This window comes from Delphinus delphis, chromosome 2 (assembly GCF_949987515.2).
Source record: "Delphinus delphis chromosome 2, mDelDel1.2, whole genome shotgun sequence".
Classification (NCBI taxonomy): domain Eukaryota; kingdom Metazoa; phylum Chordata; class Mammalia; order Artiodactyla; family Delphinidae; genus Delphinus; species Delphinus delphis.
In genome coordinates, this window is record NC_082684.1 from 159,587,365 (window position 1) to 159,613,901 (window position 26,537).

The following is a 26,537-nucleotide window of genomic DNA, read 5'->3' on the forward strand; positions in this document are numbered from 1 at the left end:
AGAACTTGGCCCCGCCCCTAACAATCTTTCTCTTTAAAGGGTGTAGGGGGAGGCTGGGAGAGAGCAGCTCTGCACCAGTAAACAAGGTGAATTTATTTCAGTTTTGAGTGGCGCCGTAGCTGCGAGCATTTGGGGCACCCAAAGCCCTGTGTTGTGTACTCTGTGGCCGGGCCGTCATTGCTGACTGGCATCATCCATTTCCGTTAGGGATGCCTTGATTCAGCGGCTACAGCCACATCACTTCCCGGCGGGGGCCATGAGTTTGTACTCTTTGGCCGACTTGGGCTTGATCTGCACGGGTGGCATCGTTGTTTTTAGGAGTCCACCTAATGTGGACTATCTGCTGCTCGCTCCATTGTCAAAAGAACAGCCCTTCAATTCTTGCTTGATTTCAGCATAAGGACTAGGAGGGTTTTCTGAAGCTGATAGAATTTAATCTACATTTCTGTGGGTGAGTTTCTCATTCTGTGGTGAATCATTTGCTAAATCACTTAAAATCCACTTTAGTACGGAAGAGCCCAAAGACTAGTCAGTGCCCTTGGGAGATTGTTTCGGGGAAAGTTTCCCAGAAGGACCAGAACTGTCTTGTAGCAGACAGGGCCCACTGCCAAAACCTGAGGTCTTTTACTTATCTCGAATGGGGTTAATGTTGAGAAGACAGACTGCAGGAGGGGCTGAGCACTAAAATAGCCAGGTGTTGCCTTTCTTCTTTAACAAGCATTATGTGCCCCTCCCACCCCCTCAATCTCCCCAGCAAACTAGCAGTTGCTAAAGATTCTCCTGGTTCTGCCCACAGTGGTTACAGTTTTCCTTCTTTCACACTCAGTATGGATACATTTATGGTGCTCCCGCCTCCCTCTGCCAGACAAATCCTATTACTAGTTGTTTACAGGGCCGACCTGGTGAGCTTGGTGGATAGCTGACAGTAGCCAGGGCATCGTTCAGGCTGCTGTGTTTGAAACTACTTCCTGGTACTCAGCCTGAAACTGCTGCACCAGTTCAGCATCATTAGCAGGCAGTGAAGTAGAGGACCAGACATTGCCTGGGGGGGACCATACAGTCTGGTCAACATGTTCACTCCCGATTCCCATGGACTTCTCTCAGTTCCTGCTAACTGTCCTTTCATTCCGTTTCTAAAAAGCTTTGTCTTTGTCAGCATTCCATCTTCATTACCAAAACTCAAAAATTGTGAGGGGTTGAGATCCTACCCTTTGTGGAAGCTCACAAGTTAGCCTGCACAACTCCATGGATTCAAGTAGAAGACATGAGACTCCTGGTCAGAGACAAAAGCTGTCATTACTCCTGGCAATAGTCAGCACTTGTGTCAGATAACCAGCCACAATTTCTACAGGATACTGCAAAGAGAGCCAGGTGACTGATGCCTGCACACACAATTGGGTGTGTTACAGGAAAGGAACTCCCAGCTTAGGGGACCAGATCTTTTATAATGGGCAGTAAGCCTTCCTGTCCTTTGCCCTGGGGAGTGACAGTATCTTTATTATACCAGACAGTAAACAAACCTGCCTTTTGCTCTTTGAGGAGACACTATATCTTCTAAGGCTGTTTATTATATAAATATACAGAACAAAGGGAATCAGTACCTCTTCTCACAAGATGTGCAGAAATGCACATAACATTGAACTTTTTTTCCTGACAATACCTTCCCCACCCCCTTTCAGTTCAGTTCACATACTTAAATTTTCTCACCTAGGCTACTGTAATTATTTCCTAACTGGTCTCACTGCCAGTAGTCTTCTGTCTGTCCTCAACACCTGTGCCAGAGGGATCTTTTAAAATGCAGACCTGATGATGTCACTCAGTTTAAATTTGTTATTGGTTTCGCATTACTGTTAGGCCAAAGTTTAAATTGTTGAGTGGTTGTGTAACTATTTCTCATGTGCTGACTACTACCCAGTTTTTGAATGTTGGCAATTAAATAAGGGGGAAAAAAACCTTTTTAAAGCCGTAAAGGCCAGTACTAGATAGGCTGCAGATGTGTAGGCTGCGTGCTGCCAGATTGGAACCTCTGGTCTTACCTTTTTTTTTCTCTTACACCTTTGTCTGCAACATGTTGTTCTTTTTGCCTTGAATAATTTACATATTTGTCTCATATTTCTATTCATTTTTTAAAAACCTACTTACTCTATAAAGCCTTCCCAACCTAGTTGGACATCTTGCTCTCAATACCTTTAATTTCAAATAAACTGTGCGTGTGTCATTATAGTACTTCATCTAGTTGTTATTACTGATTTTTTTTTCTGGTCTATATCCCCACAAAATAAAGTGTAAGCTACACAGAGCAAGAGCCCTCCCTTTCCATACACACCAGGTTTTTAGGAAAGAAAATTGCTTTCCTAAGAATCATTTTGGTATCAAAACCAATAACTTAGTTGGTGCTTTTAATCACCTTTAGATAGTCCATGTTTTGAGCCTGAAAGATATTAATTTGCTTAATTTTGATGGGGAAGATGCAGTATTATTCACTGGAAAATAGACATGTGATACAGTCTTATGGTCCATTATATGTGGATATCGTATATATTATTTACTCTTCCAAATAATATTTTCTTGCTTTGTTCAAATTTAAAATATAGACTGTGGACATTCATAAAGAGAAAGTGGCTCGAAGAGAGATTGGTATTTTGACAACAAATAAGAATACATCAAGAACTCACAAAATAATAGCGCCTGCAAATATGGAGCGTCCTGTAAGGTATATTCGGAAACCTATTGACTATACAGTTCTGGATGATGTGGGCCATGGTGTCAAGGTAAGCGTTTTATATTATATTAACTTGAAATAATTTGCATATCCAATAAATATTTTGGATAGGAAATATAGTGAGAAAGCTGATTTTCTTAAAGAATTAATAGATTCTCTTAGTAATTAGCAATACAATTTTTATAGAACATTTATTTAATACTAGTTATGTATTATACTAAGCTTGGGGCAGAATTTTACATGTGCAGTAGGCTGTATTCAAGAAGATATAAACACTTAAAATGGCCATTCATTTGTTAAGCCGTTTGAATCCTAGACTGATGTTATAAATTTGTGTTGTCAATGCCAAGTCTTGTTTTCACTACTGAATGAATTTTTAAGAATAAAAAATGTATATGCTTTCCAGAATTGGTTTAGAAAGTAATTTATAAATACTTTTATTCATTTATTCATAAATATGTGTGTATTAATACATCTGTGTGGATGTGGATATAATTTCAGCAGTTTATGCAAAATGAAACAATTGTGTGTAATCTTGTTCTGTGCATCACTCCCCACTCTCCCACCCCCTGCCCCAACAGGCTTTTAGGAAAGGGATTGTTGCCCTTGTCCATTTCTTAGCATGGCAGAATTAGCTGCTCTTGAAGGATACCTGTAGCTTCTCAACTTTTTAGATATTCATGTGTTATTTTGGAAGCATCTGGAATGACCTGAATTCTTTAGCTATCTTTGCTCAAGATAAACTATTCCTCTGAAATTTGGTAGTCCCTTTCTTAGAGGACCATTATTTGATTTTGTTTCTGGTCTCCAGAATATTTATAATAATTTTTTTAGGGGTCAGCTAGAATCTTGAAGCTTTTCCTAGCTGGTTATCTGCCTGGTGCTATTGCTGGATTTGTTGCATTCTGACTTATCTGGGGTTCCTGATCAAGAGGGGAGTATAGCTGGTGACATCGCTCTTTATTCTGCTCTTCTCAGAGACTATTGGAATCTCCCCTTCACTGTCAGGCTTGGAAGTTGGAACACTTTGCAAATGTAGAGCAGGTTACTCGTTTCTTGTATTTTTATCCAAGGATGTGGCTAGGGTTGTCTGAGAGTTTAAGTTCAATTTTAATTTACGATATTTAGACTAGATTGATTTAATTTGAATTTTGAGAATTTGGAAGAACTTATTATTACCTGCCTTGGAAGTAAAAATTATGTATATACATACATGCATATACATACACCCGTGCACACACATTCTCATGCACTCACTTCTTCCCCTTTTGCTTGATTTTTCTTCCTACCAAAGCAATATACACTCATAAAAAAAAAAAAAATCTGTCACCATCTTAGAAGTGATTATCCTCTATTATCTCCCCACTAATAATTGTGTTTAACAGTTTAATACATAGTACATAGCAGAGTATAAAATGAAACCAAACTTTACAAGGAAATTTTGGGTGAGAAAATTTAACTGTTTTATTATGTATGTACAAATGAGAAATGTAAACACTGCATAATATATACTGAAAGTCTGCAGATGTCAATTTTAGCAATCTACTTTTTGTAATGTGGATAGTTTAGACGCAGGTTTGTTTTTTTTTTAAGTTTTTTATTGTAAAATATACATAACATAAAATTTACCATTTAACCATTTTAAGTGTACAGTTCTGTGACATTAAGTACAGTCACATTATTGTACGGACTATTTTGAAATATTTTTTTGACCATGGGTAGGAGGGTGGGTGGTCAGAAGCTGATATGTGGCTTATTTGTCCACATTTTGTTTCTGTGATATACAAATACATACAATTATTTTTCTCCCAGTAGTCTCATTGCAGCTATATTGATCCAGTTTTATTTCCCTAAGAAATCATTGTTGGCTTAAATATTTATAGAGGATTGTAGAGATCTGTGAAAGTTGGAAATTTGGAATAGTTAATGAGCAAATGCCAGGGCCAAAACTACAAGGAGGAAAACTGTAGATTTATTTTTAAATTAGTGTCTAAAGCACTTTTAAGGATTGGAAGACACTGTACTTACAGTTCTAGAGTTATTTTCTTATCTTTTGCCTACTTTTCTATTTAGAAGTTTGTTTTCTTACTGACTTGTAAGGGTTCTTTTTTCTATCAAAGAAATTAGCTCCTTATATTTTGGCAAATATTTCCTCATCCTGCTGTTTGGCTTTTGACTTTGATGCTTTGGTATTTTAAACAAATATTTACAGGATGTTAAAAAATTGTATCCAAATATATTAATATTTCTTTTTAAAATTATTTTTTTTCTTTCTTTTTTTTGGGGGGGTGCTGTGTTGGGTCTTAGTTGCGGCATGCGGGGTCTTCGTTGCGGCGCGCAGGCTTCTCTCTAGTTGCGGCTTGCAGGCGCTCTCGTTGAGGCACGTAGGCTCAGTAGTTGTGGTGCGCAGGCTTAGTTGCCCTGTGGCACGTGGGATCATAGTTCCCCAACCAGGGATCGAACCCACGTCCCCTGCATTGGAAGGCGGATTCTTTACCACTGGACCACCAGGGAAGTCCCAATATTTCTTCTTATAGCTACCAAGTTTTGTGTTGTTTTTTACCCTCCAAGATTAAATATTCCATCATATTTTCTTCTTTCATGGCATAAATTTTAGTGTTTTGGTATTTGTATTATTTATTTAATTGATATTTATTGTGTTAATGCATTTTATGCTATGAAATAGGTGGTACACATAAGTTTAGTAAGAATTTAAAATATGGAAAAGGTGTCTTAAGCTAAGTCTGGTTTGACTTTTGGAAACAGCATAAGATATAGATAAGAGAATCCTTGCATAGAGAGACTGCCAGAAAGTTTGCCTAAAGGAGAATAAAAAAGAAGATGAACAATAAAGTTCATCCTAATAAAATAAAAATAAAAATACTAAAGTTCATCCTAGTAGAAGGAAGAACAAGGTTTCAGAGTATGCTTAGACTAGAGAAGGCTTGAGCACTTAGTAGAAACATTTAAAATTATTTCTGTTAAACAGTTATAATAATTAACAGCTTTATAGCCTGGTTCATAACTTATGAACGACTTTCCACATATGTCTTTGTTTTCAAGCCTTGAAAAGACCATATGATCTAGGAGTTATTACATTTTATTAATGGAAACACTAAAGCTTTATAATACATAGGAATGGTATTTTTAAAAGGTTTCGATTGTATTAGAGGAGTGAGCTAATGAGTCATTTCAGAGAAAGAATTGGCATCTTATAGACTTTCGTACCTGTGGTATGCAAAGCTTATGATCTACTTCGGGCTTGCAGGTAGGTAGGAATCAAAGAGTTCTATTTTCAACCTGAGGTTCCAAGGAAATGGTAAACTGACTCATCCATAAATGTAAATGTTAAGGAAATGAAGTGAGATCTTAAGGAAATAAAAAGCCTAGTTTTGAATGTGTTTGGGGGACACTGATATGGAAAAATTTTGTAGGTTGCTAACAATTATATTTTGAGTTGTAAGGTATAGAGATCATTTCCTTCCAACACTCGCTAACCCCAACACATTTGTATACATAAACATGCACTTAAGAGAGGAGGCTGTGCTCCATAAGAGGTTAAATGTTACACCATTGCATAGTAGCAGAGTTCAACTAGAATTTTCATTCCCAATTAAATTCTCCTTTCATCCTTTCATTTGGGACCAGTTTATACTTGTATGCTGTTTTTTTTGTTTGTTTCTTGTTCACTTGAAACAGCAAATGAGGGAAGATGTGTGGTCATATTTAGAATATTTCTAAGTTACTTTAGAATAGTATTTAGTGTATTATAATGCTATCATATTAATAAAGCTTATCTTCAAGGATAATAAAGTTATTCAAGTTTAATTTCTAAATCCAGGTGTGAAATGTAGTGGCTAGGTAGGATTCCAGACATTGTTTAATCAGGATAAAAATGAGTCATATTATTCTAAACAAACACTAAAGAATACCAAGATTCTGGCACAGTTTCTAGAAATGAGAATATAAGTCAAAGGATATTCCATTTTTGGATGATTTCCTTAATGTTGCTTCTGTGGTCACTTGAAAATGATAGATACATATTTGGAATGGCAGGTATTATGGAAAGAACTTAGACCCCACACCCCACCCCAAAATGTAGGAAAAGACTGCAACCTGAAGGCATTTTTTTCTTAAGTGGCGTGGTACAAGTAGGATGCTTTGGACGCATTATTTCATATATATAAGCTAGCCAGTTTTCATAGAAGTAGCCTTTAGGATCAAAGCAGCTTTTCTTCAGTTTTGAATTATGGTCAAACTTGTTCAGAAGAAAATTTAGAACTAGAGCAACATATAACTTTCTACTAGTGTTGGCCTGGTCAGGATTTGTATTCATAAGCTACACATGAGAGGGTATCCAGACCCTGTTTGCTTGTTCCTTAATTAGAATCTGGCTAAGCTATTATTGTGCATTGTAATTTTGTTTTTAAACACTGAGGTGCTAGGTCCTTTTCTGAATTTGGAAAACAAGCTGTGATTTTGAATTTTAACATTTGCAGTTTATCACTCTTTAAAGTAATATACTACCATTCAAATAATGAATACTCATACATGGGCATTCATTATCCAGCAGTCTTAGGTCTTGTACACTGATGTATTAAAGTAGCCATACATTTAATGAGGTATGGTGTTTGTGTTTAAATCAAAATTTGTTTTTTAAATCATCTATGATTCAGTTGGATTAATTTCATAGGATAAAATACTGACCTAAGAAATTATTGGAGCTGCATGAGATTGGCATAATTAAGTGATTTCCTTATGAATGTATTATTTTGAAAAAATATGTGATACCCATGAATATTTCCCTGCTGCTTATGGATATCTTTTCTTTACAAAATATTTGAAATATGACTGGGTAAAAAAGCTTATTAACATGAATTGAGTAACTGTAAATGTAAACCTGTCCTATCAGATATAACTTATCTAGAATTAATTTCTACTTTTTCCCCCCTTTTTTTGCAACGTAAAGTGGCTAAAAGCCAAGGTAAGAGTTACTACTTATCATTTGATCCACAGTTTCCCCTCTATATCGATAGAGGCTGCAGAGCCACTAAAATTTGAAAACTTTTCCTATGTCTGTCTGCTTTTTCCCCATAGGATTTATGTAGATTAAATATACTCAAACTCAGTTCAAATCAGCAACATTTAGCTTGGATGTGTTAATATATCAAAGATATATTGACATCTGCATTTATATAGGAACATTAATTTTGCTAACATTTATTGCTTTGCTCATTTTTTGATAGTTGCCTTGCTTTTATTGACTTACAATTAGGAGGTTTCCCAGGCATTATATATGACTTTGTTACTGAGTTGTTGGGATAGAGGTGATTTTTTTAGATGAATATTTTAGCAAATTGACACTGAGATCTGCAGTTTATATTCATGCACACATTCCAAAAATTTTAAGAAACCCAGCATTTGAATTGCAGATAAGTTAGATCTCAGTGAACATTTTTAACAATAAAATAATACATAAAATTCAATAATCTCACCTGTATTTTGCAATAAATTGGTATGAAGGGCATAAAATAATAAGAAAAGCCAAGTGCAAGTGGTATCTTGACTTTTTAAAATGTAGTACCAAAGTCTGTTATTAAAACTGTCTGGGAATCCTTATTTCACATTCTGATAATAAAAAAAATAATACATGGTGTCAAAACACCAAGAGAACAATTTGATATAAAACTAAAAGCTTTTCTTTCCACATTTTAGCATGGAAATAACCAGCCTGCAAGAACTGGCACACTGTCGAGAACAAATCCTCCTACTCAGAAACCACCGAGTCCTCCCATGTCAGGCCGGGGAACATTGGGGTAAGAATTCAGCTACATCTTACAAGAGGATTTGTATGTCAAAGGAAGAGATGTTTTTGTGACTTAAGTAAATGTATGGATCCTTGTGACGGGACCCTCTCTGTGTGATAATACTACCTTTTACAAATTCATTTTGGTTCCTATTTCCTTGAACAGAATCCAAAATGAACCTGCCTGTTCTGTAATATTCTCTAAGGAATTCTGTACTAGAAAAGTTTTTTTGTATGTATGTAAATGAGCATTATTTATTTATTATCTTCTAATTCATTAAAAAATATAAATATATAAATACATATATAAAAAGATTTATATATGAATCTGAGTTATGTTTATTTAAAATGAAATGACCAGAAGGTTCCATATATGGTGTCTTCACATGTATTTGCAATACTGATATTACAGAGCTTTGAATAAGTGGTCTACTTTGTGTACTTTGGTTTGCTAGCCTGCAGTTCTTCTGTTTCCCCTGAGACTTGGGGACTCTTTACTTGGAGTACTTCTAACTGTGCTTCTGCTGGTAATCTTAGGGCCCTTCATTCTAGAGTAGCTTTGTAAGAAGGCCAGTGGAGAAGTAGAAAAGGTAATTGTGACTTCTTCCTTTCCAATTTTCAATGCAATACAAATATTGAATACTTCGTAAGACATTTCTGAAAGATAGTTCACTTTATTATAGAAAATTAGACTCCTTATTTTTGGTGGAGGGGTGGGGGAATCATTTTATAGTAACAGGGATCAGCAATCAGCTTTCTTATAGGATCTTAGTTTCTATTTTCATTCTGTAAACCCCTTACCTCTGAAAAAAACATACAAAGTTATTAAATAGAAAAGTTAAAATCATTTATTGAGAAGTTAATGGCATCACATCTAGGATCAGAATGTACTTGTTCATATATCTCTAGATTGAGGTAGGAGTAAATTGCACAGGAGATATTTAGCTTCCATAATATACAAGGACAGTGGCTTGTGGGTTACTGATCTGGGAATAATATGTATTTCAAAGTTTGATATTACTGAGCATTAAAAAAATTATAACCATGATTTTTAGAAATAAGATGAGAACTTTTAAATTACCCTTTCCATTGGTTTTCCTAAGAAAAGGCAACAAATTTTAGCTTTTGTGTTAAGGTAACAAAATTCATACACCCCAATTAAAAATGTTTTTTAAAAACAAACTTTATTATTAAAAAAACCCAAAACTTGTGTTATAGTTGGTTATAAAGGGACAGTCACAAATTTGGGAGAAAATACCATTTATCTTTCTTATTCATATTCCTTTCTCTATTATGCTTCTTTAGGCGAAATACTCCTTACAAAACCCTGGAACCTGTTAAACCTCCAACAGTTCCTAATGACTACATGACAAGTCCTGCTAGGCTTGGAAGTCAGCATAGTCCAGGCAGGACAGCTTCTTTAAATCAGAGACCGAGGACACACAGGTAAATTTTTAGGTTGAGCCTTTGAACTGAGAATGTGCATTATTGATTGGTGACAAACTCCTATAGAGTTGCTGGTAAAGGTAAAGTGCTAGTCTAATGCTAATATAGAATGTAAAAGTTTGAGGGTATTAATATTGTATATGTTCCTTTAAATATATGTTATAACTTCTATTTTTTAGATTTTTTAGTATCTATTTATACTGCTAGCAGATTGCTAGTATTTCCTCCTTTTGACAGAGGTACAAATGTATATTTGGATGAAGTCTGAAGAATGTTTTTTTAAAATGGTCTTTTAGAAAAGATGAAGGTAACCACTCTTAAATTTTTTGGATAAAAGGTTAAACATCAGAAACTCTACAATGTGATTTAAACTTTAAGAGGTTGGAGAAAAGAAAACAGTTTAGATTTGAGGAAGAATTTCTTAAGAGAGTTGATGTACTAGAATATGTTACTATATAAATTCATTTAAAAAAGTTCTAGAAATCAGCTACCCAGTGGATTTTTAAAAACTTGGTTATGGAACATAACATACATTCAGAAAAGTGTATACTTTATTAAATGTAACAACTTGATGTATTAATACAAATTGAATATAGTCATGTAACCATCACCCAGATCAGAAAATGGAACATAACCGCAATCCAGAAATCCCCCTCAGGCCCTTTCCCAATTATTGCCTCAGCCTTCCTCCCCTCAAAAGTAGCCACTTTATTTTTGTGCAAGTTTATAAAGCCAGACAAAATTATCGTATAGCTCAATTTGTTTTATTCTTTGATTTTTACCTCTCACTTAATAACTTGGGCAAGGACCCTCTTTACCTTGACTTTTAGGATGGTTTTATTAGAAATACAGTTTGGTAAAATCATTTTGGAGGCTTCAGTTACGCAGGATATATCACGCTCTTAGATGCTATGTAATTGTTATTTGTTGTTATTGTTAGTAAATAAATTGCCATATTGATATCTGCAGTTACTGAATCAGGGTAAGTTCAATGAGGACCAAAATTGCGTTTTTTTTTTATATGTTTATTATTGAATTATTATACCAGCATGGTTGTTCTTTATAGTGGATGTAGTAATTAATAGTTTAATCATATTCAACAACTAGTTAGTTGTTAAGAGTTACTTCATTAGATATCACGGATATACCTATGAGATATAGTTCTTTTTTTCAGGAGCTTGTTCTGTTAGAACAGGGATCAACAAACTTTTTTATAAAGGGCCAGATTGTCAATACATTAGGATTTGTGGTCCATACGGTCTCTGCTGCAATTACTCAGCTCTATCATTGTAGCATGAGAGCAGCTACCAGCAACACGTAAATGAATGAGCATGGCTGTGTTCCAGTAAAACTTTATATATGGCACTGAAATTTGAATTTAATATAATTTTAATGTGTCATAAAATATTATTCCTCTTTTGATTTTTTTTCTACTAATTAAAATGTAAAAAAAATGTTCTTAGCTCACAGGTTGTAAAAATCAGACCATGGGCCAGATTTGGCCTGTGGGCTGTAACTTGCCAATCTCCATGTTAGAAAAAGGCACATAAGCCAGTAATTGTGGAAGTGCATAAGTGCAAAAATATTCATCTGTCTGTGATACGGTGGTGGCAGAAAGCAGAGTATTGGCCAGCTTGGGAGGAGGGAGGCCTTCATAGCAAAGCTATTTTTGTTATATAAATAGCTTTTTTCTCCTTTCTATTAGTATGTGATAATGTGATTATAGAATGCTCATATTGGAGGGAAAAAACTTATCTAGGCAGTGCAAATCATTGCCCTGTTGGGTTTCTGGGCCTACTGAGCCAATGATGTTGATTTTTAAAAGTATAATATGGAGCTTAAGGCTACATGTGTACATATGTACATTTGCATAATGTACATGTGCACACATACATTACTAAAACTGGTCAGTGCGAGGTTGTATACCTAAAGGGACAGTAAGTCCATAGAAGTAATTGGTTAAAGTTTAGTAGTATCAACTATTCTAGACTGTGCTTTGCTGAAACTTCATTATTGTCTTGTCTTTTTTTTGTCATTTGCTCATTTTTTCCAAACATTTCCGTGTTTTATTGCCATTCTTTGAGATGAGTGGAGGTTTACATACTAATTTCAGACTAAAACTGGTTACCGTTTTTATTAACTTCCATAGCATCTTTTGTGGCTTCCATCACACTATTTGTTAATGTCAGTTTTCACAGTCTCAGTGAAGAGCTCCATGACAGTGTGGTTCATGTCTTGTTTGTTCACTGCTGTTTATACGAGGTTTTAAATAAATCCTTGTTGACTCATTGTACTATAAGATTATATTGGTCATTCATGTCTCAGTGATCTCTTATAGTTCTGAGTACTACGTGACTATATTGGTTTTTCAGTAGTTGGAGAAATAGAGTGAAACACAAGAACCACTTCAAGTATTAGGGTTAAAATTTATATTGGACTGTTAAAATTTGTCTTTATATATACTTGTGTGTATACATACAAGCACACACATATGCATCATAAAAGGAGTATTTAGTGGCTTTGAGTTGATTTTTTTCCTGAGTAAATCTCTAGAATTGCTATTTTCATGATTTTTCTCTCTCCTTTGCAGTGGAAGCAGTGGAGGAAGTGGAAGCCGAGAAAACAGTGGCAGCAGCAGTATTGGCATTCCCATTGCCGTGCCTACACCCTCACCACCCACTGTTGGACCAGGTGTGTCATATACTCACCTATTTTAATATGTGGTAGCAGTTAGCTTTATTATGGAAGTCTGAAATAATTTAATTACATTAGATAAAACTATTTATTAAACTTATGAGACTGTTGCCAGAATGAAAGCAAATTTAAAAACAGTTTTTGATTGGTTTTCACAGGGTCTTTAGAGTTTTGCAGATGTTTCTCCTTACTTATAGAAAAGCATATTAAATAGCTTTATTAAATAACTTTTTGGACATTTTGCTTTAGAAATACTTGCCTTGGGCACAAGTCAAGAATGATATTTATTATTTCAAGAGCAAACCAATATTATTGATAATTCAACCAAAAGATCAGTGTCTTTAATGTGAATTATGTATCATTGAACTTTGATGTTGCCTTATAGGCTAGTAAGTATGTCAACTCCACTGTTAGCTGGTTTTGTGACTTTACTACATTTATGTATGGTATTCAATACGTATTTCAGTAAAATGCCATGAATATAAAATGGGATTAAACCAGGAGAAGCTCTTTTACTTTTTAGATTATATAAAAATTTAAGAAATCACAGCAGAGCATTAAATTGGCCCCTTGATTTTTTTATTAAGTGAAAGGAGGACTTTATGGTGTTAAAAGTATACACTTTAAAAGTAAGTTTGATAATCAAAAGTTGTTAGGGAAAAATACTTAGTTTCTCAAGGATGTTGTTGAAAAGGGAGAAAAAGCTACTTATAAAAACAGGCATATTTTATAGTTAATGAATGCGTGAACTCAATGATCTTTTTACCTAGTAAAATTCTTACTCATTCAAACATGCTTTACATATGGGTATCTTTCTCTTTTTTTCTTATTTCCAAAACCTACTTCCTTACTGTTTCAGAATGATTAGTTCTGTTTATTGCACTCTGACCTGAATTATAAACTATTTTATTAGAAAACATTTCTGTCCCTCCTCCTTCTGGAGCTCCACCAGCACCACCTCTTCCACTACTTCTGCCCGTGAACACTGTGATAGGTGAGACTGCATAACCACCGGAGTGATTTACCTTACTGTGCAGAGTTCACAGTAAGCTCCTCTGTTAGACGGCTCGCTTTTGTAGTTGTTAGGTTGTAGGTGGTAATACAAAGTTTAAAGTATTAAATCTAATTTACACTAATTTCTTCTGGTGAAAGGCCTCTGAAGTTACACAGAAACTTCTCTGTGATGTCAGATGCTTCTATGCCTAGTTTATAACCAATTTAATGTGGTTTGCATTTGTTCTGTTTAGATTTTTCTAGGAATATTATAGCAGTGATTGTTCAAAAAAAATATTTTTTAATAGTGATGTAATATTTTTTTAAAGTGAAACTTGATTTGGAACTCCCTGGTATATACCACAGTCACAGGAGTGGGGTGAAGGTGGGGGACAAGAGGCAGAAGATGAAAAAGAGAATGGTGTGCGGTGTGGGGTACCCTGAGGCTTTCCAGTGGGTCACAGCTGAAAAACTCTGATATAGCCCAGGATTTATGGCATCTGAGGATGCCATGAAACATTTTGTTCAATAAAATACATTTAAATTGCTCCCAAGTTGGGGGAGACTGGATTGAGCATATAAGGAATTCCAAATATAGACTTGGTATAAAACCATTCAGCCTAGAAATGCACAGTAGCATTTGGGTGGAAATGGATAAAGAGCTGTTTCAAATATTGAGAGCTTAGGTGAAATAAAGCCATCTAGCAACTTCTTTTCAAAACGTTGGCACTTGTACTCAGAGGAGAGGGGAAAAGGAAGTAATAAACAAAAGACCCAAGTAATAGAAATTGTTGGCAGAAAGTCCATGTGGAAAAAAAATGCCCTCAACCTAATTAATAATCAGGAAAACAAAAACTACGAGATACTATTTTATAGCTACCAGATAGGTAAAAATGTAGAAGTCCACCAGTACCATATGTTGATGAGGATGTGCAGTAACAGAAAGGTACGTTGCTGGTGGGAGTTTATTTGTTGATTCAGTCACTTTAGAACATAATTTGTTGTTACCCAGTCAAGTTGAACCAGGTTTCTACCTTAGATTTATCAGTTTCATTTCTAGATATTTGCCCTAGTGTACTGGTTCTCAAAACATGGTTATGGAACTCCTGGGGGTTGCCAAAATCCTTTCTTGGAGTTTTTGCGGTCAGAACTATATCCATAATAATACTAAGACTTATTTGCCTTTTTTATTCTCATTCTGGTACAAGTACACAGTGGAATTTTCCAGAGGCTACATAACATATGATAACATCATTTTTGACAACTAATGGATTGTGTATTTGTGTATTTATGTATTTTAAAGATAAATCAGTTTTAATTTCTAATATGGTAATTAATCAGTTAATTATGGTAATTAATCAGTTTCTAATATGGTATAACCCACTTCAACAAAAATTTTTTGAGGTTCTCTAATTTTAGAGTGGATCCTAAGACCATAAAGTTTAAAAACTACTATACTAGAGCAGTGGCTTTTGGAGTATGATTTACAGACCAACAGCATCATCATCATGGGGGAACTAGTTAGGAATGCAAATTCTCAGGTCCCATTCCAGACCTACTCATTCAGAAACTCTGAGACTGGAGCCCAGCAGCCTGTATTGTAACAAGCCCTCAAGGTGAAATTCTGATCACTGCTGAAGTTTGCAAACCACTGTTCCAGAGAAACTTAGGAACCATATTTAGGAATGTTCACAGTAGCGGTATAATAATAATAGCAAAAATCTGGATGTATCCCAAATGTCTACAGTGGAATGGATAAATAATTGTGGCATGTTCATATGCAAATAAAGCAATAAAAATGAATGATATATTGATATACTTCTCAACATGGATGAATCTTAAAAGATAATATCAAAGGAAAACAGCAGAAATACATAATCAATACAGAATCATTCCATTATGAAAGTTTATAAATTTGCAAGGTCTCTGTGTGTACTGTTTAAGGTTATAATTATCTGTGATTTTTAAAAAACTGCATACAGTGAGTCCCCTACATACGAACGAGTTCCGTTCTGAGAGCGCGTTCATTAAGTCCAATTTGTTCCTAAGTCCAACAAAGTTAGCCTAGGTATCAACTAACACAATTGGCTATGTAGTACTGTACTGTAATAGGTTTATAACACTTTTCACACAGATAATACATAACAAACACAAAAAATAAAACATTTTTAATCTTACAGTACAGTACCTTGAAAATTACAGTAGTACCAGCTATACCAATGCTGCTTTTACACTTGCTTCCGGACATCCTGGGCTTGAAATAAAGGTACTGTACTACTGTACTCCATACAGTGCTGTACAGTAAAGTACACAGAAGCACAACCACTTGTAGAGGATGCACGCACATGACAGTGTACATCAGACACGTGAACTAACTTCAAGTGATTGGACACGCGAATGCATGTTCGCATCTTTTGAAAGTTCGCAACTTGAAGGTTTGTGAGTAGGGGACTTACTGTATAGTGAAGAGAGAGAATGTTTAACACATATGTTTTGGAGTTTGGGGTTCAGAAGGGGCAAACAAGCTTCAGTGATACTGGTAATATTCTAGTTCTTGGAGCTGAGTATTTTTCCTTAAAAAAATATATGTAATATATATAAAAATATAAATAATATTTATTTATGTAAACAAATTATATATAACCAGTATAAATAATTATATATATTAGTATATGTAACCATATGTATATGTATTATTTATATATAGCATGTATGATTATGTATATATCAATCATACACCGTTTGGTATTATTTATTTCATAATTTTATTTTAATATTAAAATAAATTCTAAAATAGGCATAGTTTGGAACTGCTATTAAATAGCTTTATTTTGGTTTTAAATCACCAAGACAAATAACCTGGATTTTATAAAGTTTTTATATAAGTCAAAAGAAATATAGAAATCATTTTATTGAGATTTCTATTAAAAATGGTTAAAGGGTTACTTCTTAGCTCTTTGGAAAACTTACCTGTCCAGAGTTACTCGTTCATGAAGGCATTTGAATAGACTCTTATTTATAAAGTGTGTTTCTGTTTAGGAATTGAGCATGTGGATGATTTAAATAATTAGTGACTGCCTATGGCTTGGGAGCTCCAAAATGTTGAATATTAGCACTTCTTTTAATGAACAACCTCTGCTGTATGGCTTTTTTCTAATAATTTATATGACCTCTAGGAGAGGTTAAATTGGATGACTGAATGAAAGTAAACCAGGATGTTGTCTTTTTATTTGCTCAGTCATGGTTAGATGTTTGGGAGGATAATGTTAATCCTGAAGTTACCTTTGGAAGGTATAGTTAACTTTAGAGGCTTTGAACTTTATACTAACCTTTAAAATTTTAAACTTCTGAAATGTTGGTAAATAAAATTTTAAGTATTGTTAATACTTTAGTTAGTTTAGATATGCATAATATAAAGAAAAATGTGCTTTGGGTGTAGTACGGAAAAAAAGCCCTCCAAGGATATGGAAAAAGATAATGTATTTTCTACACAAAGCTGCCTTAAAATGTCCATGTTTTACAGAGTCCAAAATTTTTTTCAGCTTTATCAGTTACAGAAATGTAAGTGATAGGGCAAAGTGTGTAATTCTTAAAAGCTGGGAGATATACAACAAATCTGACATATATAAGTGCTTTGAAACTAGAAATTATACTTCTCTTAAAAATGGTTCTACTATAATATGTATTGGTAATAACTGCTAATACATTAAACATTCAAATAAATATAGTAGTGCATGTGGAAAATATGCTTAATTGTTTACATTTTATAATTTAAGCTGGGTTTGGCTGGATAGATTCTTATACTGTGCTTCTGAAGATTTGGCAATGGAAAGGAGAAGAAGTCTGTAAACCAGATATTAAGATATTCACATCTAAAAACTGATGCTTTCCACCTCAGACTATCATTTGGTACTTATTTTCTTGGAAAGACACAGTTGACATATAAAAGCTGTATGTTTTAAAATGTTACAGAAAAAAATTTATACATTTTATTAGCAAAATACCATTTGGTATTATGCTAAATTAAAAGGCTTAAGAATATTACTTATTTACTTTTGCACTTTCCACACAGTATCTGTTTTTCCTTCTTTTTGTAACTTCAGAGATAGAGCTGTTTGTGTTTTATCTTTACTTTTCTCTTTATTTTGTGCTGTGGGCTTTAAAAAGTAATAAACATTTCTTGCCGATAGTCTCCTTCTCTTTGTTCTGCCATCGGAGGTGACGTGCAATGCTCAAGTTCTTTGTTGGTTGCCTTTGACTAATGCTTTTCAGCAGCCCCGGGCTCAGCTCCTGGTTCCCAGTATGGCACAATGACCAGGCAGATTTCTCGACACAACTCTACCACTTCCTCGACATCTTCTGGTGGATACAGACGGACTCCCTCTGTGACGGCTCAGTTTTCTGCTCAGCCTCATGTTAATGGAGGTCCACTTTATTCTCAGAATTCAAGTAAGCTTGTGCTTTGCAGGTTTAACGGCAGCAGTGGAGCTCCTTTTGAAGGAAATTATTTGAAATTGTTATTCTTGCCAGTGATAGACAACAATTGAAACCGTGCTATTTCATGTTTATTTTTGTTTTAAGAAGTTAAACCTTGGGGACTTCCCTGGCTGTCCAGTGGTTAGGACTCTGCACTTCCACTGCAGGGGGTGCGGGTTTGAGCCCAGGTTGGGGAACTAAGATCCCGCATGCTGCATGGTGCGGCCAAAAAAAAAAAAAGTTAGACCTTGAAGCATATCATTTTAAGAATAATTGCTTATCCCTTTCAAAAAAATTCAGGCTTACTGAGTATAGTCGTATACTAAAATTTGATGAAATTTTTACTACTGTAAGTAGAACTAGAGAAGAAAACCACTGAAATTAATTAAGCTGAATTTATTTTTATTGGCATGCTTGATACAGTTCAATAACAGTAAACTTAAAAACATTGTGACAGTTTTTCTTTACAATAATATAATAAAATTGCTGGCTATCACTTTTAAGCTTGTTAACCTATACTGAAATGAGTTCCAAACCATTAAAAACCATTTGTGATGCCTGCTTATTCTGTCTCTAATAATTGTAACAGTGGGGAGGACTTTGTTTTGATTTTTTTCTGTTCACCTCAAATTGCACATCTCAACACTAACTGCAATCAGTGTTTAAAGGCTGATAAGATTAGAAAATAGCTTTGGCATAAAATGTGAGAAAGTTCAAATTGCTTAGGGTAGTCATTAATTCCACTTTCCATATCAAAATGCTCAGTCCAACCAGGAGAAATCTGAAATGAGCCAGTTCAGTATTTGTTACTGGCTTGAAGCGGTGATCACCAGGCATAGACTGAAACACTTCCCCATGTGGCTTTTGTGGGCTGCATGTTATGTTACATTATTTTACCTAAAAAACACTGAATACTCCGTATTTACATAGAAAGTTGGTTTTAAGTTCTTTTCATTTATGATGCATGTTTTGAACAAGTTTTAAAGTAGAGCTAAGGAGAAAGTTCTGTTATTTATTTTTTTGGTTAAACTTTAAAGACTAATTGTTATAAACAAAAAAAGTCCTAAGAATTGAAAACCACTTTAGCAGAAATATCACAACTCATAGATAATCCCAAAATTTATACAACCCTTTTCCAGACTAAAATTTTCATCCAAGCTACTAAGAAACTTTACCAGTTAGAATTTTACCTCACATTTCCCCTGGTCTCCTTTTGGTAATGAAAAGTAGCTGGCGGCTGAGAATTCCACAGTTAATCTGATTATTAGTCTCACTAGTTTCATGAACTTTTAATTTTTTTTCATATTCTGCATTTTTAGATCCCATCTTTGTGTTCATTATTTTTTTCATCGCTTAGTTTACTCCGCAAATAGGGTTTCTGGTGACTCTTCACCTGATACATGTTTGTGTGGTTCTGTTTTAACAGTACTTGGGTGGGTTGCTTATCCTCAAACAAGACATTTTCATTACTGAATGACTGTATTTTTGGACATCATAAAGCAAATTTGGCCTCAAATTTTAAATATATTACTGTGTGTTGTCAAATTAATTATCCTTCAACCTGAGTTATTGTTGGTGTTGTAGTAGCAGTAGTAGTAGTATGTAAATGTTTTTAGTGTTTTGATGTGCATATTCCCCTTCTGTCTAAATGTGGTGATAATGATTAGTATTGTCACAACATAGCCTCTTTTTCTTTATGTACTAACCAGCATGGCTCATTACTAAGGGTTGTTTCTAAAAAAATTTTTTAGGTTTGTGGGAGTTGTTTTTTTTTTTAAGTTAAAAAGCTATAATGTTTTATTAAAAGTATATATATGTATATACTGGAACAAGTGTGTGTGTGTATACACACACACACACACACACGCACACACACACACACACACACTTGTTCCAGTATATACATACTTGTGTATACTTCTATATACAGAGTATCAGAATGAACCAGGACTAATTTCATAGTGAACTGAATGTTATTTTTAGCCATACAATGAATATTAATGCACATATACTGCTTTAAGTTGTTGCTTATTTGTATACTGAACATCTTTCATATTTTTATGCCTACCAAACTGAATTTGTAGATTGGATTAATTGAAACAATCTTTCAATTAAATGATCCTTGGGAGCCAATCAGTTGTTTTTCCCTGTCAGTTTAGTGTCACTTCTTGGTGACTACCAGTAAACTGAATTTTGTGATTCAGTCCTATTGACTTTTTCTAAGCAATCTTTGGCCATTACCATCTTGTTAAAATAAGACAGGGTGGTAAATATATGAATATTTACTTTTAGATAGTTTTAATTTTTAATACATTTGCTGTCCACATGAGCATTTGCTGTCAGTTTCCTATAAATTATGTGTTCTCCAGAAAGAAGACAGAGTATGTTTCCAGCTACCCAGTGATTCTTTAGAAATTATTTTAATACAAATAATTGCATATTTTACCTTATTGTTAGATTAGGTTTCCTTTTTCAGAGTATTGATGAAAGGAAGGTCACTTGAAATATTCCATGAAATTCAGTGAACAATTAACATGGTATATGGAGCACTCTTATGCCCTAGTAAATTTAAGAGTGATGTCTTTAAAAATAAAACTGTCAACTTAAAAAGTAATAATAACCTTGTTTTACAAACAAGGGTTTTTCCTAAAGAGCTGTGTGTAAATTCGTTTTTAAAGAAAACCTGTAATTGATGCATTTATTTATACATGGAATAAACAGCTATCCTGTAACATATTCGTTTTGTTTATTTAGGTTTATTTACAACATCACCCTAAAGCTAGACATACCTGTTAGGTTAGAGAGATAAGGCGAAGACACAACGTCCTGGAAACCTTTATTGGTATTTCACTGTTAGCTGTTTTTTTAAAGTCTTTCCTTAGAATTCAAAAATTTCATTGCGTGAAAGTGATGGTAAATTTAAATCTTACCCAAACAATGTAACATTAGGATTAAAGCAAATGTATTTGTTTTTTAATAAAATTAACCAGCTGGCTAAACACAACTCAGCTTTAGGTTTGCTCCTGGGAAATGAACTTGAAGAAGGTTCTGCAGGTTTTTGTTTTGTTTTTTGTTTTTTTTTTTGTTTCATTTGCAGACTGTTCTTTGCATACTTATGTTTGTGGTCTTTGTAACTGACTTCTGCTTTTTGTTTGTTTCCTTTTCTTTCCTTTATCTGTTTTACTTCCCCCATTCTGTGTTGTTGCTGCCAGTTTCTATTGCTCCACCCCCTCCCCCTATGCCTCAGTTGACTCCACAGATACCTCTCACAGGCTTCGTGGCCAGGGTGCAGGAAAACAGTAAGTTTGGAAAAACCCGAGCTATCCAAGAGTAGAGGCTGTCTCCTTATATAGCATGCATGGCTGATGAGTCATCATTTTCCTTACTTTTATTGAGAAGCTAATCTTATCTTGAAAAGGGGTGCAGATATGTTATTGAAACTGAAGAGCACGATCTTCAGTTTTTCTTCTGTGTGCATGATTACTGACTCAGATGACTTTCAAAACTGAAGTTTTCTTATGTATTTATATGCTCTAAAACATGAAATCTGATCTTTGCAGATTCTTAAGGAAAGAGTAATCAAACCCCAAAATTCAAATTGTGTGGAAACTACTAGCTTTCAATAGTTATTAGGGGAATTGAGTTCTCATCAAGATGTATAGGTAGTTACACTGTGAGATTAAATTTATCATGCAGTTGGGACGGGTGTTTTATTTTGTTTTTCATTGTTTTTGTTTTCCTCCTTTGGTTACATTTTTGGAGAAAACTTTGTAGCCTCAGATTTTTATACGTAAATCGTTTTGAACCTATTATTAAGATTTGTTGTTAGGATAAAAATGAATCTGCAAGAGTAAGTAAATTACATCCATGCTCTCCGTTAAGAGTGATAATCAGTGTAGAGTCCTCTTCATGTTTTGTCTATGTGTGGGCCCATGAGGATGATTTCCGAACATGCAAATCTGTCACCTTTTTTAGGTCTTCTCTGAAGGTCAGGTTTAATGACTTGGAAATTCTTTTGAATATATGGATTTAATTAGGATAGAGTAGTTTTTATATTACTACCTGAGTACTTTGACGTTCTGGGAGATACATAATCCTAACTACATGATCATAGTGAGTGTTATTTGGCAAAATGAAAAATACCCCTATTACTGAATTGTATTATGCCAAAATAGCTGTTGAGATGAAGATGGTAAGGTGGTCCAGTACTAATTCACCTCATTTGGGATCATCACCATGCAAATAAATCTCAGAATGGTTTGAACAAATGTGTAACTCATATGACCAGCCCATCCTCCAGGAGAAAACATTGTGGCAAATTCCACCGTGCAGCTTTTGCTGACCCTATTGTGTTATTCTCCACATTTCCTCCCTTCGTCCAGTCAAGTATTTGTTTATTCAGTGTTACGTCCTAGGCTCTGGGAGGAATACACAGTCTAAGACAAAGTCCCTACCTTTAAGAAATTGGTGATTTAATGGGCTTTTAAAACAGTTTCAAAATGTTGAAACTTCTGAGCATAAACCAACCTTATCGTTTACATTTGGTTGGAAACTCTGTTTAAACATGTAAAAATAAGTGAATCTTCCTTTTAAAAATAAGTGAACAAAGGTAAATCGCTGGTCCTTAATGCTCTAAGAGTTTAAAAACTGCAAGAGTTTAAAAACTAAGCCAATTCAACTTTTGAAGTGCCTTAGAGCCAAGAATTTTTAGGACATATTTTAAAATGGCCATAATAAACATCCAGTTAGTGAGTCCAAAGCTCATTGATTAGGTTTTTGGTAATAACCCCTTTTTTATAGAAATTCGGTGTTAACGTACATGCATGGTCTTGCTAAAGAGGCCCACGGTACTATTTTAGTTCTTTTTCCTAAACATATGAACTTGAGTCAGTAATTCTCCTTGTGCTGCAGAATGCCCAACTTTATTTGGCATCTGTTTTCTTTAAAAGCACGTTAGGAAGATTGTTGATAAATTGTGTATCAATATCTTAAATGTTTTATGAATTACAGATTTTCTGTGTTCGTTCTTCTCATAAACGTTCACTTATGGCACTCAAATTGGTGATAATGAATGCACGTAGCAGTTAACCTATTAATAAATGTTTCAGTTTAAGACATGAGCCTCTGAAAAAAGCAGTGTGTTTACATCTGTTTATGATTAACATCTGAAAGCGTTTGAACAATCATGCGTCGTGCTAGACAGAGTATTATGCACAGAGAATAAGACTGACTGGACTCTTGCCCCAGTGTATGTAATTTGAAGATAAGCCAGTGTAGATTAACAGCAGTTGGACATAGTAAACTAGTAAATTATGTATAAATCAAGAGTAAATGTACTTTAAGATTTCAGGCAAACATATATAATTTATACATTAAGCCATATTAAGGACATGAGCTATGGCTCTTTAATGTCAGAATGGATTCACATGCATTTTCTTCTCCTCAATAATATTTGCAAGTTTTATGGAGAAGGGATGGGCAGAAATAAAATGAATCCTACCATTTGGAGGAAAAATAAATTGTACACCTGTTTGAGAGCTATCCGAATGAGCATCAGCACACAGGATTTGTTTCTTAATAGTCTTTTTCATCCCCCAACAGGATAAAATAGAAATCACAGAATTAAATTGGTTATCAAGTAGGGCTATTATCTGCTTATGTTTTAAATCTGGATTCCTTGGTTATATTCTCAGTGCATTATTCCAAATAGGGTGTAGAAAACTTTAAGACTATATTACAAATAGATGATGACCATTTTCTTTGATCACATAAATAGCCCCAGAAATTGGCATTTGAATTAGTATGTTGGTATTCTGAATTTCTCCACTGCAGATATTATATAATTCCTGTATCAATTTATATCAGAGCATTTTCATATGTCTTTAACTTTTAAAGAAATTTGTCAATCAGAAACTTAAGAATTAGTTGTGCTCCAGCTCTGAATTCCTTAATATTGGGAGCATTTGTTATCTGGTATCATATATTTCATTGAACACAGTTCTAGCCTGACATTTTCCTGTTTCACTGTTTACACCTTTGATTATTTAAATCACACACATACACATTCCACAACCATCTAGAATTTGAGGTATGAGTCATTTTTATTGTTTTGCATGATTTGAGTTCCTTTCTTTTTTCTTTTTTTAAACATCTTCCTGCAGTACTTTATTTTTAAAATCTTTATTGTGGATGTATTCTTAGAAAATTGGATCTTTAGGATCTAGTCTTTCCCTCGTCCCATTCTTAGTTTTACTAGCAATAATGTAAAAATCTTAGCTTGCTTTCTACATTTAAGAAGTTGATTATCTTAAAAAAAAAAAAGGTTGATTATGAATACAAACATTTTTGAAAATATTCAGTGAGATTTTTTTTACTAGCTTGGAATTATTTAATTTTAAATTTATTTTCCCTTGTTAAAATTTAAATAAAATAATAGAAAAACGTACACATAGAAGCAGACCTAATACCACCAGCTTTCTATTTTTTTATTCCTCCAAAAAAACAAAAAATAAACACGTATCCACCCACTGGAGATTTATTTCTGTGGAACTAAAGGTAACTTTTTAAAAGCCAAAACCAGGGACATGAATGTGCACAATGATTATCAAACCATTAATGTTATTCATAACGTTTACTATAGTGCAAATGACAAATGTGACGTAAGGCTTATTTAGGGAGATATGCTAACTAAAGAGTGACATTTGTTCTGATCTGAGCCTTGGAATAAGGGAAGTTCTTTATTCCTGTAGTCTTATAAACAGATTGTCTCCTAACCTCTGCATTCATTAATTTGTAGAACTTCCTAATACCCTTAATTTTTTAGCTCATTTTATTATTGCAAAATTATTCTTAAAAGTAGTAGAAGCTTTAACACACCAAGCTTTTATTTCTAATCATTGCATGTTTTATTATAGTGCATGCTGTATACGAATTAGAGCTTTCTTCAATTCTGTTAACTTACGAGTTTCTGTCTAGTCTGATTTCTGATTCAAATTCAGTATCTGGATGTTTTAGTTGCTGATAGTCCGACCCCACCACCTCCTCCTCCACCAGATGACATTCCCATGTTTGACGACTCTCCACCACCGCCACCGCCGCCGCCAGTGGACTATGAAGATGAGGAGGCCGCAGTAGTCCAGTATAACGATCCATATGCAGATGGGGATCCTGCTTGGGCCCCCAAAAATTACATCGAGAAAGGTAGGGTACAGTCATCGTTGAACTGCTGTAAAGGGTAAGAGCTAATTATAGTATTTTAGAGCCATAAAAAACACGGAGTCCAGCGTTTCTCCACCGGCGGCCCAGTGGTCAGGACTCGGCACTTTCACTGCTGAGGGTTCCATTCAGTCCCTGGTTGGGGAACTGAGGTCCCATAAGCCACGCAGTGCAGCCAAAAAAAAAAAAGGAAAAAGCAGTCGTAGCACACAAGTGAACGGGCACGACTGTGCCCCGGCAAAATTTCACGGACAAACAGAGGCACCGGCTTGGATTTGGCCATGGGCCACTGCTTGCAGACTCCTGGTCTAAACCAGAGAGTTTTAGTATTTAGTAGGGTATTTAGTAGGGTTAGAGTCCAAGCCTTCAATAGTCACCTTTGTAAATCACAAGATGACTAAAACCTGGTTTAATAGGAGTTCAGTTGAATATGTTAACCCGGCAGTATGACATGACTGTTCCAGAAGTCAGATTCTTAGGGTACATTAGCTGAACTTCAACCTAATATGTACAAATCTGATAATATTCATTTATAGTAGACCAGTATTATGTTTAATTTTAAGTACCATATTTCAGGATCTTGCAAACAAGAATGCCTTCAGAGGAGGATATTCAGGAGGCTGAAATATCTAGAAAGTGCATCTATAAAAAGAAACAGCTGAAAGCACTGTTTTTAAGTTGAGGAAAAAGATTTCAGAGGGACTAGACAGCTATTTTCAAATTTTTAATCATGTAGATAGAGGTAGATAAGAATATTAGATTTCTATTTCCAAAGAACCCTACGGTTAAGTACATACAGAAGGGAGAGTTTAGATCTTTATGTGGAGTTAGGGTCCTGGAGATAGAATGGACATTGAATGGTTAAATACTCAGCAGTGAGAGTTATTAAATGAGAGAATATATGCACTGGGGGAGGGGAAGTTAGGTGGGACTAGGTTTCATTTACAGAGGGGATTTGTTAAATAGAAACAATTAATTTGACACAGTGTTTTTATCAGCTCTTTGTACAAGTAGAACTAAGAACCCGAGGAAATAATATTTTCATTTTGCTGAATGACTTTGAGGGTGTCAGGTGTTGTCACGATCAGTTTAAAAGTCATCTGTACCACTCAAAATGGGACTCTGAATACAAAGAAAATGTTTCTCCCTAGCAGTCACTCGGTTTTCTTGGGTGGTTATTTAGCC

The 26,537-nt window shown here is 34.6% G+C and overlaps 1 protein-coding gene across 12 annotated transcripts in view; it reads left to right on the forward strand.

The window, feature by feature from the left end:
- The window catches only part of ABI1 (abl interactor 1), a 103,293-nt gene that overhangs the window by 73,563 nt on the left and 3,193 nt on the right, over positions 1–26,537 (forward strand). Inside the window, exons 3-11 of one of the 12 annotated variants that reach the window (XM_060006084.1) lie at positions 2,595–2,771; positions 7,692–7,706; positions 8,438–8,538; positions 9,834–9,974; positions 12,565–12,665; positions 13,582–13,662; positions 17,934–18,110; positions 21,350–21,436; positions 25,152–25,337. In XM_060006084.1, coding sequence (XP_059862067.1) covers positions 2,595–2,771; positions 7,692–7,706; positions 8,438–8,538; positions 9,834–9,974; positions 12,565–12,665; positions 13,582–13,662; positions 17,934–18,110; positions 21,350–21,436; positions 25,152–25,337 — 1,066 coding nt within the window. The remainder of the gene's footprint in view (positions 1–2,594; positions 2,772–7,691; positions 7,707–8,437; positions 8,539–9,833; positions 9,975–12,564; positions 12,666–13,581; positions 13,663–17,933; positions 18,111–21,349; positions 21,437–25,151; positions 25,338–26,537) is intronic. The other 11 variants (XM_060006085.1, XM_060006074.1, XM_060006073.1 and 8 more) reach the window with 11 other exon arrangements.